This window comes from Marmota monax, unplaced genomic scaffold (assembly GCF_021218885.2).
Source record: "Marmota monax isolate L192 unplaced genomic scaffold, Marmota_monax_Labrador192_F-V1.1 WCK01_AAM20220418_F8-fsc00489, whole genome shotgun sequence".
Lineage (NCBI taxonomy): Eukaryota > Metazoa > Chordata > Mammalia > Rodentia > Sciuridae > Marmota > Marmota monax.
In genome coordinates this window covers 313,022-329,846 of record NW_026694574.1, presented here as the reverse complement: position 1 = coordinate 329,846, position 16,825 = coordinate 313,022, and the positions used below count along the sequence as shown (strand labels likewise).

At 34.3% G+C, this 16,825-nt stretch overlaps 2 protein-coding genes across 7 annotated transcripts in view; one reads left to right on the top strand and one right to left on the bottom strand.

Moving 5' to 3' along the window:
- Positions 1–214: 214 nt before the first annotated feature.
- Ccdc59 (coiled-coil domain containing 59) lies at positions 215–7,871 on the bottom strand. 2 transcript variants are annotated; one of them, XM_046421332.2, is made up of 4 exons: positions 7,748–7,871; positions 6,099–6,408; positions 3,018–3,117; positions 215–605 (listed from the first exon to the last, which is right to left on the bottom strand). In XM_046421332.2, exons 1-4 carry the CDS (start codon positions 7,767–7,769, stop codon positions 444–446), a joined length of 594 nt encoding a protein of 197 aa, XP_046277288.1. In that variant the 5' UTR covers positions 7,770–7,871; the 3' UTR covers positions 215–443. The 2 variants fall into 2 exon arrangements, with proteins under 2 accessions (XP_046277288.1, XP_046277287.1); XM_046421331.2 differs by lacking the exon at positions 7,748–7,871 and adding an exon at positions 7,427–7,718.
- The window catches only part of Mettl25 (methyltransferase like 25), a 192,182-nt gene continuing 183,124 nt past the window's right edge, over positions 7,768–16,825 (top strand). For 4 of the 5 annotated variants that reach the window (XR_006846514.2, XM_058571807.1, XM_046421329.2 and 1 more), the window contains exons 1-2: positions 7,768–8,032; positions 16,189–16,353. Coding sequence is in view for 4 of the 5 variants with exons in the window: in XM_058571807.1 (XP_058427790.1) it covers positions 7,768–8,032; positions 16,189–16,353 (430 nt within the window). In the remaining variant the exon portion in view is untranslated. The remainder of the gene's footprint in view (positions 8,033–16,188; positions 16,354–16,825) is intronic. The other variant, XM_046421330.2, reaches the window with a different exon arrangement.

The window sequence follows — 16,825 nt, the reverse complement described above, 5'->3', positions numbered from 1 at the left end:
GGTTATTTTAGCACTCAGGTATCCTATTCTTGGGTGTCTGGAAAATACATTCTCCTATAGCATACATAATTTAAAATAAATAGAATATTAAATACTCTGAGGGAGTCGCTGCCTTCCTTCTCTTCAAAATGAATTTAAAAGCGATATACTGTAGCTAATTACCAAACTGAAACAGGTACATGTACTTGAAATGCTTCATTGAAAGCTGTCACTCTTATTTTTAAAACTTTTATTTCACAAACATCATATGATACAAAAGCAGTACACGCTTGATCATGTTTCTCAAATAGAAGGTTCTTTCAGTTCTTCAGGTCATCCTTCTTCCAGAGGAAAATAAATGTCACAAAATCTACAGCATATATAGAAAATTTTCTTTCACAAGAACAAAAATATTTGCAGAATTTAACCCTTAATCATTTTTCCTTAGGAAAAAAATGTCTGATTTAACTTTTTTCTTGTATTTTTTGAAGAAGATATTCCATTTGTAAATTCAAGTTTGGTTGGCCCTTTCTAGTCTTTTTGCTCAATATTTTGAACACTTCCATTTTCTTCTTTTTGTAGAGTCTTTGAGCTTCTTCTCTCTCTTTTTTTCTCCTCTCGAACTCCTGAAATTATTAACATATGTGAATTCACTAATCACAAGCAGTAGAAATAACTTAGAAGTGGTCTTAAGATAGCTATCACCATGCAAACACTCTTCAGGTTTCTCTCTTACATTCTGTAAAATGTAAATAGCTTCCCCAAATTGAAGCAGTATATAATTATTTGTCTTCACACTATAAAAATACATGGTATAACATGGACTAATGTAAAGTTACTGAACCATTTTACATATTTATATGCAAATAAAATTAGGTCAAAGAGAGAAGACATATATATCTCTACTAATTAAATCCACTGAAGTTAGAGAAGACTAAAGATTGTCTAGTGTAATTTTCCACATAAAACTAAAAACTTCATTTCCAAAAACGTATATCTGGTATCCCTTTTGTCATCTGCTTTGCAGTTTAATTTTTTAAAAAATTATTGACTACTTATGATATAGTGCAAAACATTCTGCTAGACATTATGATTTTGACCATTAAGAACTAGAGTTATTTTGATATGTTAAAATAAATATTCAAGTCTGAGTATAAAGAAAAAAAATTCAAAGTTCTAAATGGTTCTGAAAAGCCACTACTCAAAATTTACTACAATATTCTTAGTAAATACAAAAGTTAAAAGTTCTTAAATAGTGTAATATGCGTACCATTTTCCAATTTCTCTGTGATGCACATAGCCAAAAAATAACACATTACACAAATACAGGACTTATATTTACTCATAATTAACAAAATACTTTCACATAATTATGTGAAATCACAGTACATTCCATTATCTTAAAACTTTTTATGCTAGCTGGGTTCAGTGGCACACACTGGTAATCCTAGTGAGGCTAAGGAAGAGGATTGCAAGTTCAAGACCAGTGTCACCAATTTAGGGAAACCACAGCAACTTAGTGAGACTTATTTGACAATAACAAATTTAAAAAAAGGCCTGAGGAAGTGGTTCCAGTGGTAAGGTACTCCTGGGTTTAATCCCCAGAACACCACCTCCCAAAAATTAAAAATAAAAATTTTGATGCTAGTTTTCTATGTGCATATTACAGGTGAGGAGCTGAGCTAGTGATTTCTAACAGGATTGTCCAAGATCTCTGATAAGTGGTAGAGCTGAATCTTTTATCCAAATACTGTAAGTTCCCATCATGCTACATTATATTACTTAAAATTACATTTTTTTTTGGTATTTCATTTATTTTTATAAGTACTTGAGTTTTGAATCATTATTTGTAAATTTAGGTATATGAAGCCTAGTTTACCCCATGGAGTTTTTCTAAGCAAAATATATGTATTTTAATATCTTTACCATCAATTATGGGTCTGTACTTAACGTTCTTAACAATTTCCCATCTGTAATGGTGTTGGCTTTAAAATCTGAGATCTACTAGTTCTAAGAAATGGCTAATTTTCATGATATAAAACTCTTTTTATATAACCCATTCTATATAAAGGAAATTTTAAAAGTATACAAAATGTTTAACAACATAACGGTCCTTACTATGCTTCACTTGATATACTGTTTCCAAAGATGGCAAACTGTGGACGCTTAGAAAAAAGCATAAGGGTCCAGTATTTCCAGAGAGATAGTTCTGCTTCATCCCAGTCTGCCATTGTTAAACTCTTAAGTTTTCTTAACTACATATATTTATTCTAAATCAAAAACAAAAAGGCAATTGAACTAACCATAACGTCTATAACAGGAAAATTTTGTTGAAGCTATAGATAATTGTTGTATTCATTGGAAAAGTCTATTAAAATTCTGATTTTCTGAATGATAACTGAGTAGCAACTTTCTGCTAAGTTAAAAAATAGGTAACAAAATAATATATAAAATAGTAGGTTTTTTAGTTGGGAAAAATCAATTCTTAATATTTTATTCTAAAACCTCCCCTCTGATTTTTACTTGTTTTAATGCAAGATCATCCATATTTTGTATTTTAGTGGTTCTCAAATTTTATTAAGCATAAGAATCTCTTTGCCAGTTCTTGAACCATTATCCCAGGTGCACATATTATTAACCCCCAAGCAATAGTTTTAAAATTCTATTCTTGACCGAGCAGTATTTCTTGAGATAATATAAATAATCAATGAATGTGAACATGATGCAATTCTATGATTCTGCTCATTCATTCATTTAAGAAATATTTCCAGTTGGGAGGCAGAGGCATAAGAATCACAAGTTCAAGACCAACTTAGTGAGACATTGTCTTAAAAACAAAAAAGGGCTGGGGTTGTAGCTCAGTAGTAGAGTGCCCTGAGTTCAACCCCAATGACCCCCCCCCCAAAAAAAAAGGAAAGAAAAAAGAAAAAATTATATATATTTACAGACTACCCCAAGAATACCACCCCAAGAAACACAAGTTGTATTCCAGATAAATAAGGAAAAATGTACCCAAATATTGTAAAAGTAGAACTTACTTGTTTCTTGGCAGCACGTTTAGCTTGTATCCGTTCATATTCTTCTAGTGCTTTTTGATTTGATGTTTTCTTTTTATTCTTTTTTGGAATAGTCACAGAACTTTATAAGACAAATAAATCATAAGTTTTAAAAATGACTTAACCAAAATTATGATGCAATTGTGTCAAATACATATTTATAGACAATCTTTTCACCCAAACTTTTCAGTCAAGTTTATAAAGAACAGAAAATAGACTGCCACTTCTCGTTCACTCCTTAACTCTGATACCTGAGTCTCACTAATGCATATTAATTGAGAATAGAGAGAATAGGAAAAAACAATTTGCATATTAATAATAATATTGAAAACATACTTGCAATTATATGATTATGAATCATATACTTGTTGATCAATTGTACTTCTTCTTCTGTAAAATGTCTGTTCAGTTCCTTAGCCCATTTATTGATTGGGTTATTTGTAAGATTTCAACTCACTCCAGTCAGAAAGACAATCATCAAGAATACAGGCAACAATAAATGTTGGTGAGGATATGGAGGAAAAGGTAAACTCATATATTGCTGGTGGGACTGCAAATTGGGAAAACCACTATGGAAAGCAGTATGAATATTCCTCAGAAAACTTGGAATGGAACCACCATTTGACCCAGTTATCCCACTCCTCAGTATATCCAAAGGACTTAAAACCAGCATACTACAGTGATGCATCCATGTCAATGTTCATAACAGCTCAATTCACAATAGCTAAACTATGGAACCAACCTGGATGCCCTTCAATAGACGAATGGTATATATATATATTCAACGGAGTATTACTCAGCTTTAAAGAATGAAATTATTGCATTTGCCAGTAAATGGATGGAGTTGGAGAATTTCATGCTAAGCGAAATTAGCCAGTCTCCCAAAACCAAAGGCCGAATATTTCTCTAATATGCGGATGCTAATTCAATATAAGGGCTGGGGGGCACTAGAGAAGAATAGAGTTACCTTAGATTAGGTAGAGGGAAGTGAAGGGAAAGAGGGGAGGGGATGTGGAGATAGGAAGGATAATAGAATGAAACAGAAATTCTTAGTTTATGCATATTTATGACTGCATGACCAATATGATTCTACAACATGTACACTCAGAAAATGAAAAATTATATTCCATCTATGAATGATATATCACAGTGCATAAATGCATTCTACTGTAATGTATATCTAATGGAAAAATTTTTTTTTAAAGATTATGGATCAATTACTGGGTGGTTAATGAAAATTCTTGGAAATATTTCACCATGGGAAATATAAAAAGCTTTGAAAGATCCTACAATGTTAAAAAAAAAATTTAAAGACAGACTAAAAAAATACATTACATTGAAAGACATTATAGAAGTTGCTCGTATGAAGAAACTTTAATGTTAAAGTTCTTTGACCACCTTGTCTCAATTCTATTTCATCCACCACCATGCCTTGGACCTAGTTTCCATTTAGAAATAAATGTTCAATATTACAGCATTTTCACTTCTTTGAAAGTGTTCCTCCTTCCAAGGCTAATCTAAATACCTGGGATACCATTTATTTCCTTAGGATACCTGACTGAGTAGTAATCTTTCTTTCCTTTGTCTCTCAACTTATCACATTTTTCTGCAACTCCCTTGCTAATGTAAATAAAAAAAATTCATTATCCATTATTAGAGTATATGTCCTCTTAGCTCCTAATCTTTTCCCCTAACTTTCATAGTCAAGTTCCTAGAAAGAATAAAGCAGACTATGACTGTCACTTTCCATTTACTCGTTACCTTTTCAATGCCTCACTTCTGGTCCCCCACTCCAATCAAGCTACCCAGGCCAAGATAGTGATGCCTTCCTATCCAAGGATCATCAATGGGCCATTTTGGTCTCTTTAAATGACTATTCAATACTTTTGAAAAGTCTACTCTCTTAGTTTAGGTGACCTTTTTCTCTTCTGATCCTTCTCACAACTTTCCTCTGCTGAGTTAGCTGTCCTTCCATTTCCCCAATTCTTCAATTTTGACAAGTTTATTTATCTTCTTCAATGACAGTTTTTTTCAATCTCAAAATAAAAAGCTTTTTTTTTTAAAAAAAATCTTAACTTGTTTCCTGATTTAACTCTTCTCACTTCAATTATCACTGGTAATAACTCAAATCTATAGTGCTAGTGCTTACTTTTTCACTGCACAACTCCATTGTTTAGTAATATGACAGATAAGTCTACTGAAAAAAAACCAGAAGTTTTAGTCTCTATGCCTTTGTCCCCAACTAAACTTTTTTCCTAGAGTCCTAGTGCATGTTAGTTTTAGCACAAATAATTCACAGTGTTAAAAGAACAAATTATGGACCCAAGTATCATCTGACTTCTTTGAAAGTTTAAGTTTTTATTATGTTTTTACCTGAAATATGTGGAGAAACAGTTTATAGTTAGCTCTTATAATACCAAAGTGCTGTGGAGCCATGTCATTTTTTAGTTACAACCATTTCCTATCCTTTGAAGAAAATCCAGATTAGTAACAGGAGTAGTAGTAGTTTACACTTATAAGCACTTACCATGTGTTATACATCCTTTTAAATGCCTGATATAAATTAACTCTGTCATCACACATCAAGATATACTAACACCATTTACCTCAGTGAATGATCTACTCTACAGCTGTGCAACACAGTGGCTCTCAATTACACACTTATTATCCTTCCCAGTTTAAAGGACACTAGGAAACAATATGCTAAGTTTGGCTCTACGATCTAAGCTGTTATTGACCACACTTACAATAATTCTCAAATATTACTTAAATATATTAGTAATAGGAGTTAACTATGGTCCAAGTAAGTTACATGTACGTAAGGCAGAAAGCCAAAGCTCAGATATTTTAACTTCATCACTTCTTCATTTATGCTAAACTAGTCTAATTCAGTTATTTAAAGTTAAAAAGAATTCTTCCAAGAAAATATGATCCCTACTTACACTATGACTTCTAAATGTGTTAAATAAGAAAAATCACAATTCCTATGTAAATTTTCCTATAATACCTTTCAGAAAATACTACTTACACTTAAAGTAAAAGACTTCAGAAAAAAATACATACTTTTTCGTTTTGCCACACTGTTCTGGTTGAGGCTGATGAACACTACATTCGTCTTCAGACAAAGTCTGATCAATGCTATGCTCTTTTTCAGGCAAAGGCTGGTCAACTTGTTCTTCTGACAAAGGCTGGGTAACTTTTCTCAGTTGCTTCCTGAGTCTTTCTTCTTCAGCTAAATAAAGATGTTTCAGATGATCTGGATACTGATCTGTGAATTGGGACTCCTGTGATATTTGAGCCTTCTTTTTCTTCCACAGCAATTTCTTGTAATGTTGTTGAATCTTCAGTTTTCTCCGAAATGCAAAGCCTTGCCCTACATTGAAGGATATAGGTAATGATTATAGTCACAAAATATAAATTGAATGAAAAGATAAAGCTGTTAATTAAAAATGAAATCTTAATACATTATTACATTCAAATGTTACAATTATTTTGTTTTATTCTTTAAGAGAAATGTGTCTGGCAACAAATTTAAGCAGAAGGGCTGAACAGCAAGTTGGCCATCTGCAAAAAGATTTGGCGGACATTTGTCATACAACCACCTAAAAATCTCAAAAACTGACCAGTTCAGACTGTTGCAAACTTGAATTTATAACTGTACTCACCAATCAAAACCAAATTCCTCTAGGTCCTCTAACATAATCAGGCCCTTCAACAAATACGTACAAATAAACACATCTTTTTACCTTAGAGAAACTTACTACACAACGTACTACACACTTACTACAATCCGTTGTGTAGTAAGTTTCTCTACGGTAAAAATACTGCAATCAAAAGAAAAAAAAAGTGCTTGACTTTCTTGCACAACTAACAATTATCAGAAGACTGAACTTATTTTATAGTTATGCATTCAAAATGGAATCTGAGGGACCTAACAGCAAGAAAAAAAGAAAAAAAAAAAGTTAAGAAGAACCGTGAGATGCGAATGGCTATTGCGATATCTGGAATCAGCAAAGTTTGAGAACTGTATTTCTGGCCCCATCCTGCACTCCATCTCTTACCGTAATACAGATTCAAATGTATAAATGTAACACACCCCAGTGGACCTGCAGGCGCTCTCCCCTTAGGGCCACAGAGGAAAGGAGTTCTCATCAAGTCTGATATTATTTCTAAGGAGACATTTTAACCCGATTTAAATGATCAACTCTACCCCCATCTGCCCATCCAGAGCTCTGGGAAGCGCACGGTTTCAGCGGTTTTAGGAATGGCTTCCTCTGTCCCCAGCAGGACCCAGGTTTTGGTTCCTAAAACCTTCTTTCAAGCTTAGTCGGGTCGCGCGTCCCAGGACTTCGCAGACCTAAGGGCTTCTAAATGGCTGTCTTCTTACGCACCCTCGCGAACGCTGCCCGAAAAAGCTTGAGGATAGTTAGGCCGCCAGGTCCTCTTTTTCCCATTCTTATTCCTGCATCCGACAGGTGAAACCCCCTCAACACGCGCCCCCAAGCCACCGGTTCTCAACCTCGCTGCCGGCCTGACGGGTGCCATAGTGGACCAATTCGGTCGACAGATCACCACGACGGACGTCCCTGAAAGACGTCACCAAACAGAAGCAATCCATCGCCAGACTAAAAGCCGACTCGGAGCTCCACTGATCAGGTCTGCACCACTTTTGTCAAGAGTCGATGCCGCGCGGCCATGTTTGCGCCACCTACAGCCCGGGAGGTTGCGCGTCATGGCTGCTGCTTGCCCTCTCCCGGCGACCCAGGACCTGCCCACGCTGCATGCCAAGTTACAGGGACTGCTGCGGTTCCTGAGGGACGCTCTGCCTATTTCCAACGCGCACACGGTGGACTTCTACACAGAGTCCGTGTGGGAAAAGCTGGTTGACTTGTCTCCGGAGACTGTGCCGGCTGCGTTGAAGAGGTCCGAGGCGGAGGCGGAGGCGGAGGCCAGGTTTCCGGAGGCGCGGCCCCTGGTGGAAGCAGAGGCGCGAGCAGGTGAATGACGGAGTAGGCGGGGTGGGAAGGGAGGAGAGATGGGTCCTGTTTGCACTGCGTGCAGCCAGGTGGAAGCACACCTGACCCGGGCAGGGGCTGGGCGTCGTTTTCCCGGGAAAACAGGGATCAGTTTACTCGGGACTGGGTGGCGAGAGCCCTTCTGCGATGCCTCTTTTGTATTGGGGTGTATTGAGACTTACCATAATTTAAGGAAAACAAGGGGCATTCATTTAGTCATAAAACAATTTTTGACTTGAGTGAAACCAGCCAACAGTGCTTTCACTGGGTTTATAGATTCTAGGTAGGAAATAAAGTTAAGAGAAAAAAAAGGAAATTTCAGATGTTACTAATGGCCAAGTAGAAAATAAAAACAGTGTGAGGTGACAGGGCTTGTGGAAAGAGCCTCCCTAACCTAAGATGGGAAGGTACTAGTTGGCCTAGAGCCAAGGGAACAGGATTGCTGACCGTGGGAACCACAGGATAGACTTAGTCTTAGCCAGGACCTGAGGGCAGCTGCAGGTGCAGTAATGGAAGTACACAGAGAACAGGTCCCATAGAGCTTTCTGGGCCATATATTTGGCATTTTAAATGTGTTGGGAAACCTCTGGAGTCAGTTAGGCAGCTTGGTGACCTAATCTAATATATATATTTGAAAAGATAACTCTGAGGGATTTTTGAAGAATAAATTACACAGTGGTGCAAAAGCTAGTTAAGAGATGATTTCACGCTGTGGGGCACGCTTGTCATCCCAGCTACTTAGGAGGCTGAGGCAGGAGGATGGCAAGTTCAAAGCGAGCCTTAGCAATTTAACAAGACCTTCAGCAACTTAGCTAGACCTTGTCTCAAAATTTAAAAAGTAAAAAAAGGGATGGGGATGTGAATCAGTGGTTAAGCACCCCTGGGTTTAATCCCCGGTACCAAAAAAGAAAAGAGAAAGAGAGAGAGAGAGATAAATAAGAGATTAATTAGTGTAGGGAAATAATGACTTATTTGAATTAGGATGGTAGCAGTGATAATTTTGCATATCTGCTAATGCAGCGGTGAGTTTTTGTGGGCTCCTGTCCCAGAGTAATGTGAATTCTAGAATCTATATTTTGAAAATAAAAAAACATTTTTTAATCCAACAGCAATGAAATCTAGAGAAGATTGTTAACTTTTGAAATATCTCTAGACCTAAAAGCTTTTTTATATAAAATATTCAATTATACAACTGCTCAGCTACTTCTTGTATTTAAAAGAGTGAGTTTTAATAATCTGTGTTGTAAGGAATCTTAATTTTTGATGATGGAAAGATGGGCATTTCCCTCATTATTATATGAGGTTCATTATTTGTGTCAGAGAAGAGCATTAGAATCATTTTGACTAGATTTGTTCTTTTATTAAGCAGTTGTGAGTTATTATGGCCATTATAGAGTAGCTGTGAAATTTGTAAACTTTGGAGTCATAATTCAAATCCCATTTCTGCCATTTATCAGTTCTGTGATCTTGGGGAAGTTCATTTATTACTCCAGTCAGCAAACATGGTAATCAAGTGTCAACTGTGTGCCATGTACTTTTCTAGAAATTAGAGAATTGTAAAGGGATGAAGTAGGACCCCCCCCCCCCAATTTTTTTTTAAGTGCTACAGAGAAAAAGTACATAAGAGAGAAATAAACAAGGGGAGACAAGGTCTTGTCCAGGCAAGACCTCATTGAGGTTACTCAGGAATAAAAGATCTAACTGAGGAGGAAAAGAAACCATGATAATAGCTATTTCAATTTTTAAAATTAGTTTAGTTTTTTTTGTTTTTTTTTTAGCATAGTGTAAATTATCACTGCTCTGGGCAATATGCTGAATTAGTAAGTACTAGAAATGGTTGAATTTAAACTTACTGCTATTTGAGAGGAAGAAATAGGCAATCCTTGAGCCTCCCTTCTGCAACCTCTGCAGGGTCATTATTTTTCAATATGTTTTCAGTATGTTGTCATTTGTAGAGTTTGAGAATAGGTCAGTATTCTCTAAGCCTCCCAACCCAAGTGTGCCTGATTATTTTTATTTTTGCAAAAATTACTTGGTATTTTCTGAGTAAAATGTTGAGCTAGGTGTTGTGAATACAATAACGAACAAGGTATAATTTTTTTTTCAAAAACTTGCATCCCGCCAGGCACAATTGTGCACCAGAGGCTCTGGAGGCTGAGGCAAGATAATCTCCAGTTCAAAGCCAGCCCCAGCAACTTAGTGAGGTCCTAAGCAACTCAGTGAGACCTTGTTTCTAAATAAAATATAAAAAAGGGCTGTGGATATGGCTCAGTGGATAAGTGCCTCTGGGTTCAATCTTCAGTACCAAAAGAAAGAAGAAAAAACATTCCTTTTTAGGAGACTTTTATTTTAGTTTCTTCCCATTTCATGTGATCTGGTAATTTAATTATTATGCTTTTTATACATCAAATAATCTGTAAAAATCCTGTGCTCTTAGTATTGCCCTAGAATTGCTTTTTGATTTATTATATATTATTTAATTTCAACTATGTGAGAGTGCTCTTATCTAAAACTAGTTGGTTTCATTTTCCAAATAAATGTTCAACATTTTTTAATCTTTGAGATTGAAAATGTGTGGGTCTCAATTGTTGTATTGTTTTCTGAGTTAATTGTTATAAATTTCCCCTACAAAATTCTAGTCCCGTATCCCACAAGTTAAGCTGTTTTTCATTTATTATTTTAGACGTCTTCCTGTTCCTAAGAATTTTGAGCTGAAATAATCTTTCATGACAACTGTTTACATACTAGGCACCTCGGACTTAATTTACTTTTTAACTAATTTATTTTTTACTTAGCAAATACATTTTTAAATTTGTTTCTTTGAATAATTTTGTTCCTCTCAAGAGAAAAGAATCTGATAGAGTTAAAATACTATGGTTAAATTTTTCTATCTTTATATTTAATGTCATTTTTATAAATATAATTGTGAAACTACTTTTGGCATGATTAAACAAACATATACATTCAATGTGATGTTAGTATTGGTATAGTAAAAATATGTATGTCAATTTCTTATTAATTATTTCTTATTCCTTCCAAAAGCATGGTTTAAATGTTTAAGTAACTTTTTAAAATTTCATATACAACTGTAAATTAAGCTGTAATGACTTAACCAAAAAGTTTCCTAGCACATAATTGGGTGATATTAGTTTCTTTTAAAAGCAACAGGATATATTCTGGTTTTTTCCTTGGTAGAGTATAGGAAGATAGATAAACTCAAACATTCATAAAATTTAGCTAGGTCTATCTTTAATTTTCAAAAGTTGATAAGACATTTTAGCATTTGATTAAATTGTATTAAAATTTATCAAAGATTAAAGTTAAAAGTCAACTGTTAACAGAAGCCAAAACTTTAAAATGCTTAATTAACCCGTAATCCCAGTGGCTTGGGAGGCTGAGGCAGGAGAATTGTGAGTTCAAACCAGGCTCGGCGAATTATTGAGGCCCTAAGCAACTCAGCAAGATCCTGTCTCTAAATGAAATACAAAAAAGGGTTCGGGGTATAGCTCAGTGTATAAGTGCCCCTGGATTCAATCACCAATACCAAAAATAAAAGTTTAATAAAATTTGTATTGAATAAAGGTAAATTTTTTATGTTAGAAAACATGTTCAGTTCAACTCAACCAGTGAGCATTGTGCTGTGGGACTTTTATCCAAAAGGAAAATAACAACTATGAAGCCATTGCAGTAGCACTGGTGAGAGTTAATAGGGTTTGAACCACAGCAGTGATAGAGGGAGGAGGTTTCCAAATGAAAGACATTTTTACATCCAGATGGAGGCATGGGTAGATGTATGAATTGAGGACACAAGAAATATTTAAGATAATGTGAAGATTTTTAACTTTAACACTGAATGAAAATGCTCTTAAGACAGGAAATAAGAGAAAGATTACGGTAAAATGACAACATTCAGTTTGGTTCTGAACCTTTGAACTGAAGAAATCTTTAGAATATTTGTGTAGAAATTAATACAAAAACTTATGTCCTTTGAAGATTATTATGAGGAAGGCACCACTGGTTTCTTGAAATTCTGATCCATAGGCTGTGTGATATTGAGTTTCCCCTCACTCCTGTAACACAAATTTTGGTGCATAATTTCATTTTATCTTATGTCACATTCTAAATGTTCTAAATCACTCTCACCTTATCCTACAATTATAAATATTTGGGCTGAAATGAGATTTTATGCTTCTCTAACAGGCTATTGAAGTCCTCGTAGAGGCCTCAGTGATTACATCCACAGAGTTTTTAGGAGAGTTCGTCTCTCTTTCTGTAGCTGATGATGCTACAATAGTAAGTGTATTGAAATATTGCTGTCATTCATGCATGCAGGCATTCATTCGTTCATTCATTCATGCTGTGTGCAAAGTACTTGCTTTACAGTTAGCTTGTAGCAGTAGTATTTTGTGTCTAGAAATAGATTACACAGTGAATCTTATAAAAACATTTTTATTCCCCTTTCAGAGACTTATCAGTTATTTTACATGTAAAAATTACTTTTCAATTTCTGGAAACTTTTAAATCATTCTGGTGGAGAGAAGGTGTTAAAGGGGAATGAAAAAAAGTGGTTATGAAGACAGAGTACAAAATATTTTAATCTCTACAGGAGGAAATTATTGCCAAACCTGAGGCTGACAGGTTTGCTTAATGCTTTTCTTTTTTTTCACTGCTATTTTGCCTGATTTCCTTTATTGTCCACTATACTTATCATTGTGGCATGATAACAGAATTAAGAGCAAGTTCTGAAGTCAAGACTGCCTCAGTTTACATGCCCTGCCACTTAGTATCTGTGCAAATTTGGATCAATCATAGCTTCCCTATGTCTCTGTTTTTTCCTCAGTAAATGGGGATAAAAGCACTAATTAACTAGCTTAGAAAACTGTCATGAAAGGAAAAGAGTTTGGCATAGTACTTGGCACATAGCATAATAGTGAAGAATTACTGTGAACCCTTACAGGTGTCATCTCCCATAGTGTTTCATAACATTCAAGTAAGAGACATTTATTTTTGAAATTTAGTTTTTATTATTAATTGTAAATGTACATTCATTGTATTTTTAGTTTTGAAATTGTATTATGAATTCGTCTACTTAAGACTTTCATAATGTAATATATATGAATGACTTTTCTATCTTTTCTTACACATTGATCTCTGATATAAAAAAAATTTATTCTGGTTTCATATTTATAGAAAATACCTCCCTCCTCCACTTCTCACTCAATTAACCTATCTTATAATAACTGTCATATAACACTGGCCTTATTTTTATAAGAAGTTTCTCTTCTCTGAAATAGTAGGTTGCATGAAAAATAAAAGTATGTAGAGAACACAAGAAAAGCATATAATGAAACAGAACAGGAACTTCCAGTAGAGGGTGTTATGGGCAAAATAATCAAGCCACATAATATGCAGGTAAAATGGGCAACAAATTTAACAAGCTTTCCCTGTACAAAAAGAAAAAAAAAAAACAAATCTAAGAATTAACTAAATATAAGTAATCCTGTGGTTTCTGTTTTACTAGTTGCTGATCCCAAACTGATTATACAGGTACCCAAGGAAGCACTGTGCGAACTCTTGACACCATTATCATTGCCTTATAACTAACTTTTCACATACTGTTTCAGAGACAGAAGTAAAGACAAGTTCGTTGACATTTCTTTCTTTGAATCTCTAAAAAGTAGCAAGTCATGGAAATTACAAGTTATAAACAAAATAAGTATAGTGGATGTAGTTCCATAATTCAAAAATATTTTATTCATGGAATTCTGGCCTGAATAAAATGGTGTTAACCCTAATGATATAAACTATTGGGCTGGATCAGAACACTGGCCTTTTTAAAAATTAATTATTGTTGAAAGTCATTATCATTGCAATTAGATCTCCAAAATTTCTGAAGTAATGGGGGTAGGGGGCTATTATTGAAAGCAAATTAACAATATTTAATTCAGGTTTGATTGAAAAATTTTCAAGTATTTTCAGTAGGATAGTTAAGTTGATTTGAACCTTTACTTTTCCAACAGAAACATCACATTTCTTTCTGTTGGCAACATTGTCCAATAACTGACTTTTATAATAGTCCCTTTGCACATTGAGATTTAATACTCTTATTCTATCACACTCTAAGAAATTGCTGCCCTGGAACTTGGGGATGTTGAGACTGCTCTTAAACCTGAGAGTCTCACTTAATAGTTGACTGAGTTTTCCCCTCTGTATCATGCCTAAATATTTTGATGTGGATTTTATTACTTTTTGGCTGTATCAGTTCAGTTTGTAAAATGTCCAAAGAACTTTATATAACACATAAAATATATCTTAAATAAATTCACTATAGTAATTTTGAAATCTTCTTTTATTTTTAGTTGATTAAAAAATAGAAGTTACATATCCCTGCCAATTTTCTATTAATGAATTTGGTAAACATTGCCCCCACCTACTTAAGAGATACTAGCTTTCAAAAGATAATAGCTTAAATATGTTGTTTTTGTTTAGAATTCTATAAACCTACTTCGGTTATCTTTCTCTCAGGCCTTGTCAAATAGCATCATTATTCTTTGTGTTTAGGTGAATTTTTATAATTTTGTAAGTAACTGTGAGGATCAGCTGTGCTAGAGAAGACTTCAGTGGTATATAGATTGTACCATGCTTTTATAAGGAGAGCATTTTACGTATTTTATTTTTCCACTGGATGGAGTTTTTTTGTTGTTGTTGTTATGTCAGTTTTTTAAAAAATAATTATCAGCAAATAGGCTTACTTGGACCCCTCCATCTAGAGTTACTTTGAACTACTACAGACAAATTGAAATGCCTTTTAAAACAATCCTCTTAAGTAAATTGACTTGACTTAAAAATGACCATAGAAAAATAAGATTAAGCAAATCTGTCAATGTCCCTTTACATATCCATCAGAATAGGCAGCATTATGCTATAATAATAGGCCTAAAACCTAAGTGATGGAAAGCAATGTAGTTGACTTTTCATCCTGTATTTCCATTGGTGTATACATATCCATTATAGTTTGACAATACTGCTTACCTTGACATAGTCACTCAGGGATTCAGATTGAGATGAGTTCCATCTTCACAAATCACAGAGCTAGGGAAAGTTCTTCCCATATTCTTAAATCTTCTGCCTAAAAATGGTCTAGTTTACCTAAGCAAGATGTTGCTACACCTGAGTTTAATAGGGTATTTATACATACTCCTACCCAGAGGGGCACTGATGTTTGTAAACATTATACCACTTTCCCGTACTATTTTGAATTTGTGAGCCTTTAGAAACTGTCAACAGTTACTATACTAAGAAAATGTGTGGTTTAAAACTGACCACGAGGAAAAATGAACTATTTTACCAGATCATAACTTAATTAGTTTTAGAATTATCAGACTGACAGCACCTTCAGCAATACATATAGCCCCCCCACCTGCCCATGTGTGTGCACGCACACACACACAACACACACACACACAAGTAAGTCTATATGGTCCAAATGACAGAGGAACTGTTTTATAGTAACCTTTATACCACTGGGGTTATTACCATTGTTCTGTAGGCAGTATGGATAGTAAGGTAATAGTGTTATAAAGGGTTGAACTGAAAATGCACAGTTATAGATCAGACAGGACTATTCCATGAATTAAGTAACTATCTTACTGTTAAGATTTAAGTCTTTCTTTTATTAGTTCTTGAAATGAGCCAAAATTTAATTTGATATTTAAACATATAATTGAGTAAAATGTTAAAATAGGGTGCTACGTGCAAGGCCCTGGGTTCAATCCTCAGCACCACATAAAAATAATAAATAAATAATAAAGTTATTGTGTCCAACTACAACTACAAAAAAATTAAAAACACAGTCTTTGATACTGAGGTAGGAACCAGTTTTAATACTTATTATTATCTAAATAATAAAATAATGAATTACAGACCTTATTTATTGTCTACAAATAGCCATAGTTTAAATAACAGATACAAATGGAACTTTAGAGATACTGCCAAAATTCACACTAAAACAAAAATATTGTAATTTGCTATAAAATTCCAACATTCATTTATTATTTTAAAATCTCATACTGATTAGTTTTTAGTTATTTAGTTATTACTAATGTTTTTGTTTTTGTTCTCCTATTATGATTTTTTAGGTGTTAGTGATTTTCCAAAAGCATTTTGTGAAACTTCTCAGAAGCTATCGAGTGTGGAAGCCTTTGCTCTGGCTGCAAAATATTATTCTGTTCAAAACTTGGGAATGTGTACTCCTTTTGAACAGTTGCTTGTAGCTCTTCAAGGAAATAAAAAACAGAGGACTGGTATGTGTGTTTATGTGTATACATGTATGTGTTTTAGATACTTAGAAGACATTTACTATCTTTCCAACATATTCTTATTGTTAGACCTTATAAGTCATGATAAATTATCTTATACCTAGAAGAATTGATTTTCTTTTATACCATATTAAACAGAATAACTTATAGATCTCTGAATTTTGTTCTTACTTTAGCCTCTGGCTATCTTGAGTTAGTGCCTGCTCTTCAAACATAGATTACAGTACAGTGGGATAATACAAATTACAAAATCATTTTTTTATTTTTGTTGCTGTGGGCTACTGGTTGCTATGGCTGGTTCTTTAGGAAGAGGTGGGAGAAGTGCACAGTGTGGTTGGGGGTATGAGGGAGAAACCTGAGCGTGAGAAAGTAGGGATGGCACAAGTGAAAAAACAAATGGCAACATAGTAGATAAAAACTCAGTTGATTCAATAATTTTATTAAATGTGAATAACTT

Excerpts from the sequence above, each read along its gene's own strand:
- Ccdc59 (XM_046421331.2), bottom strand. The coding sequence starts at position 7,580 with ATGGCACCCGTCAGGCCGGCAGCGAGGTTGAGAACCGGTGGCTTGGGG. Across the intron at positions 6,409-7,426 it reads TTCGGGCAGCGTTCGCGAGG|GGCAAGGCTTTGCATTTCGG; the intron begins GTGCGTAAGAAG and ends CCTTCAATGTAG. Across the intron at positions 606-3,017 it reads AACGTGCTGCCAAGAAACAA|GAGTTCGAGAGGAGAAAAAA; the intron begins GTAAGTTCTACT and ends TAATAATTTCAG.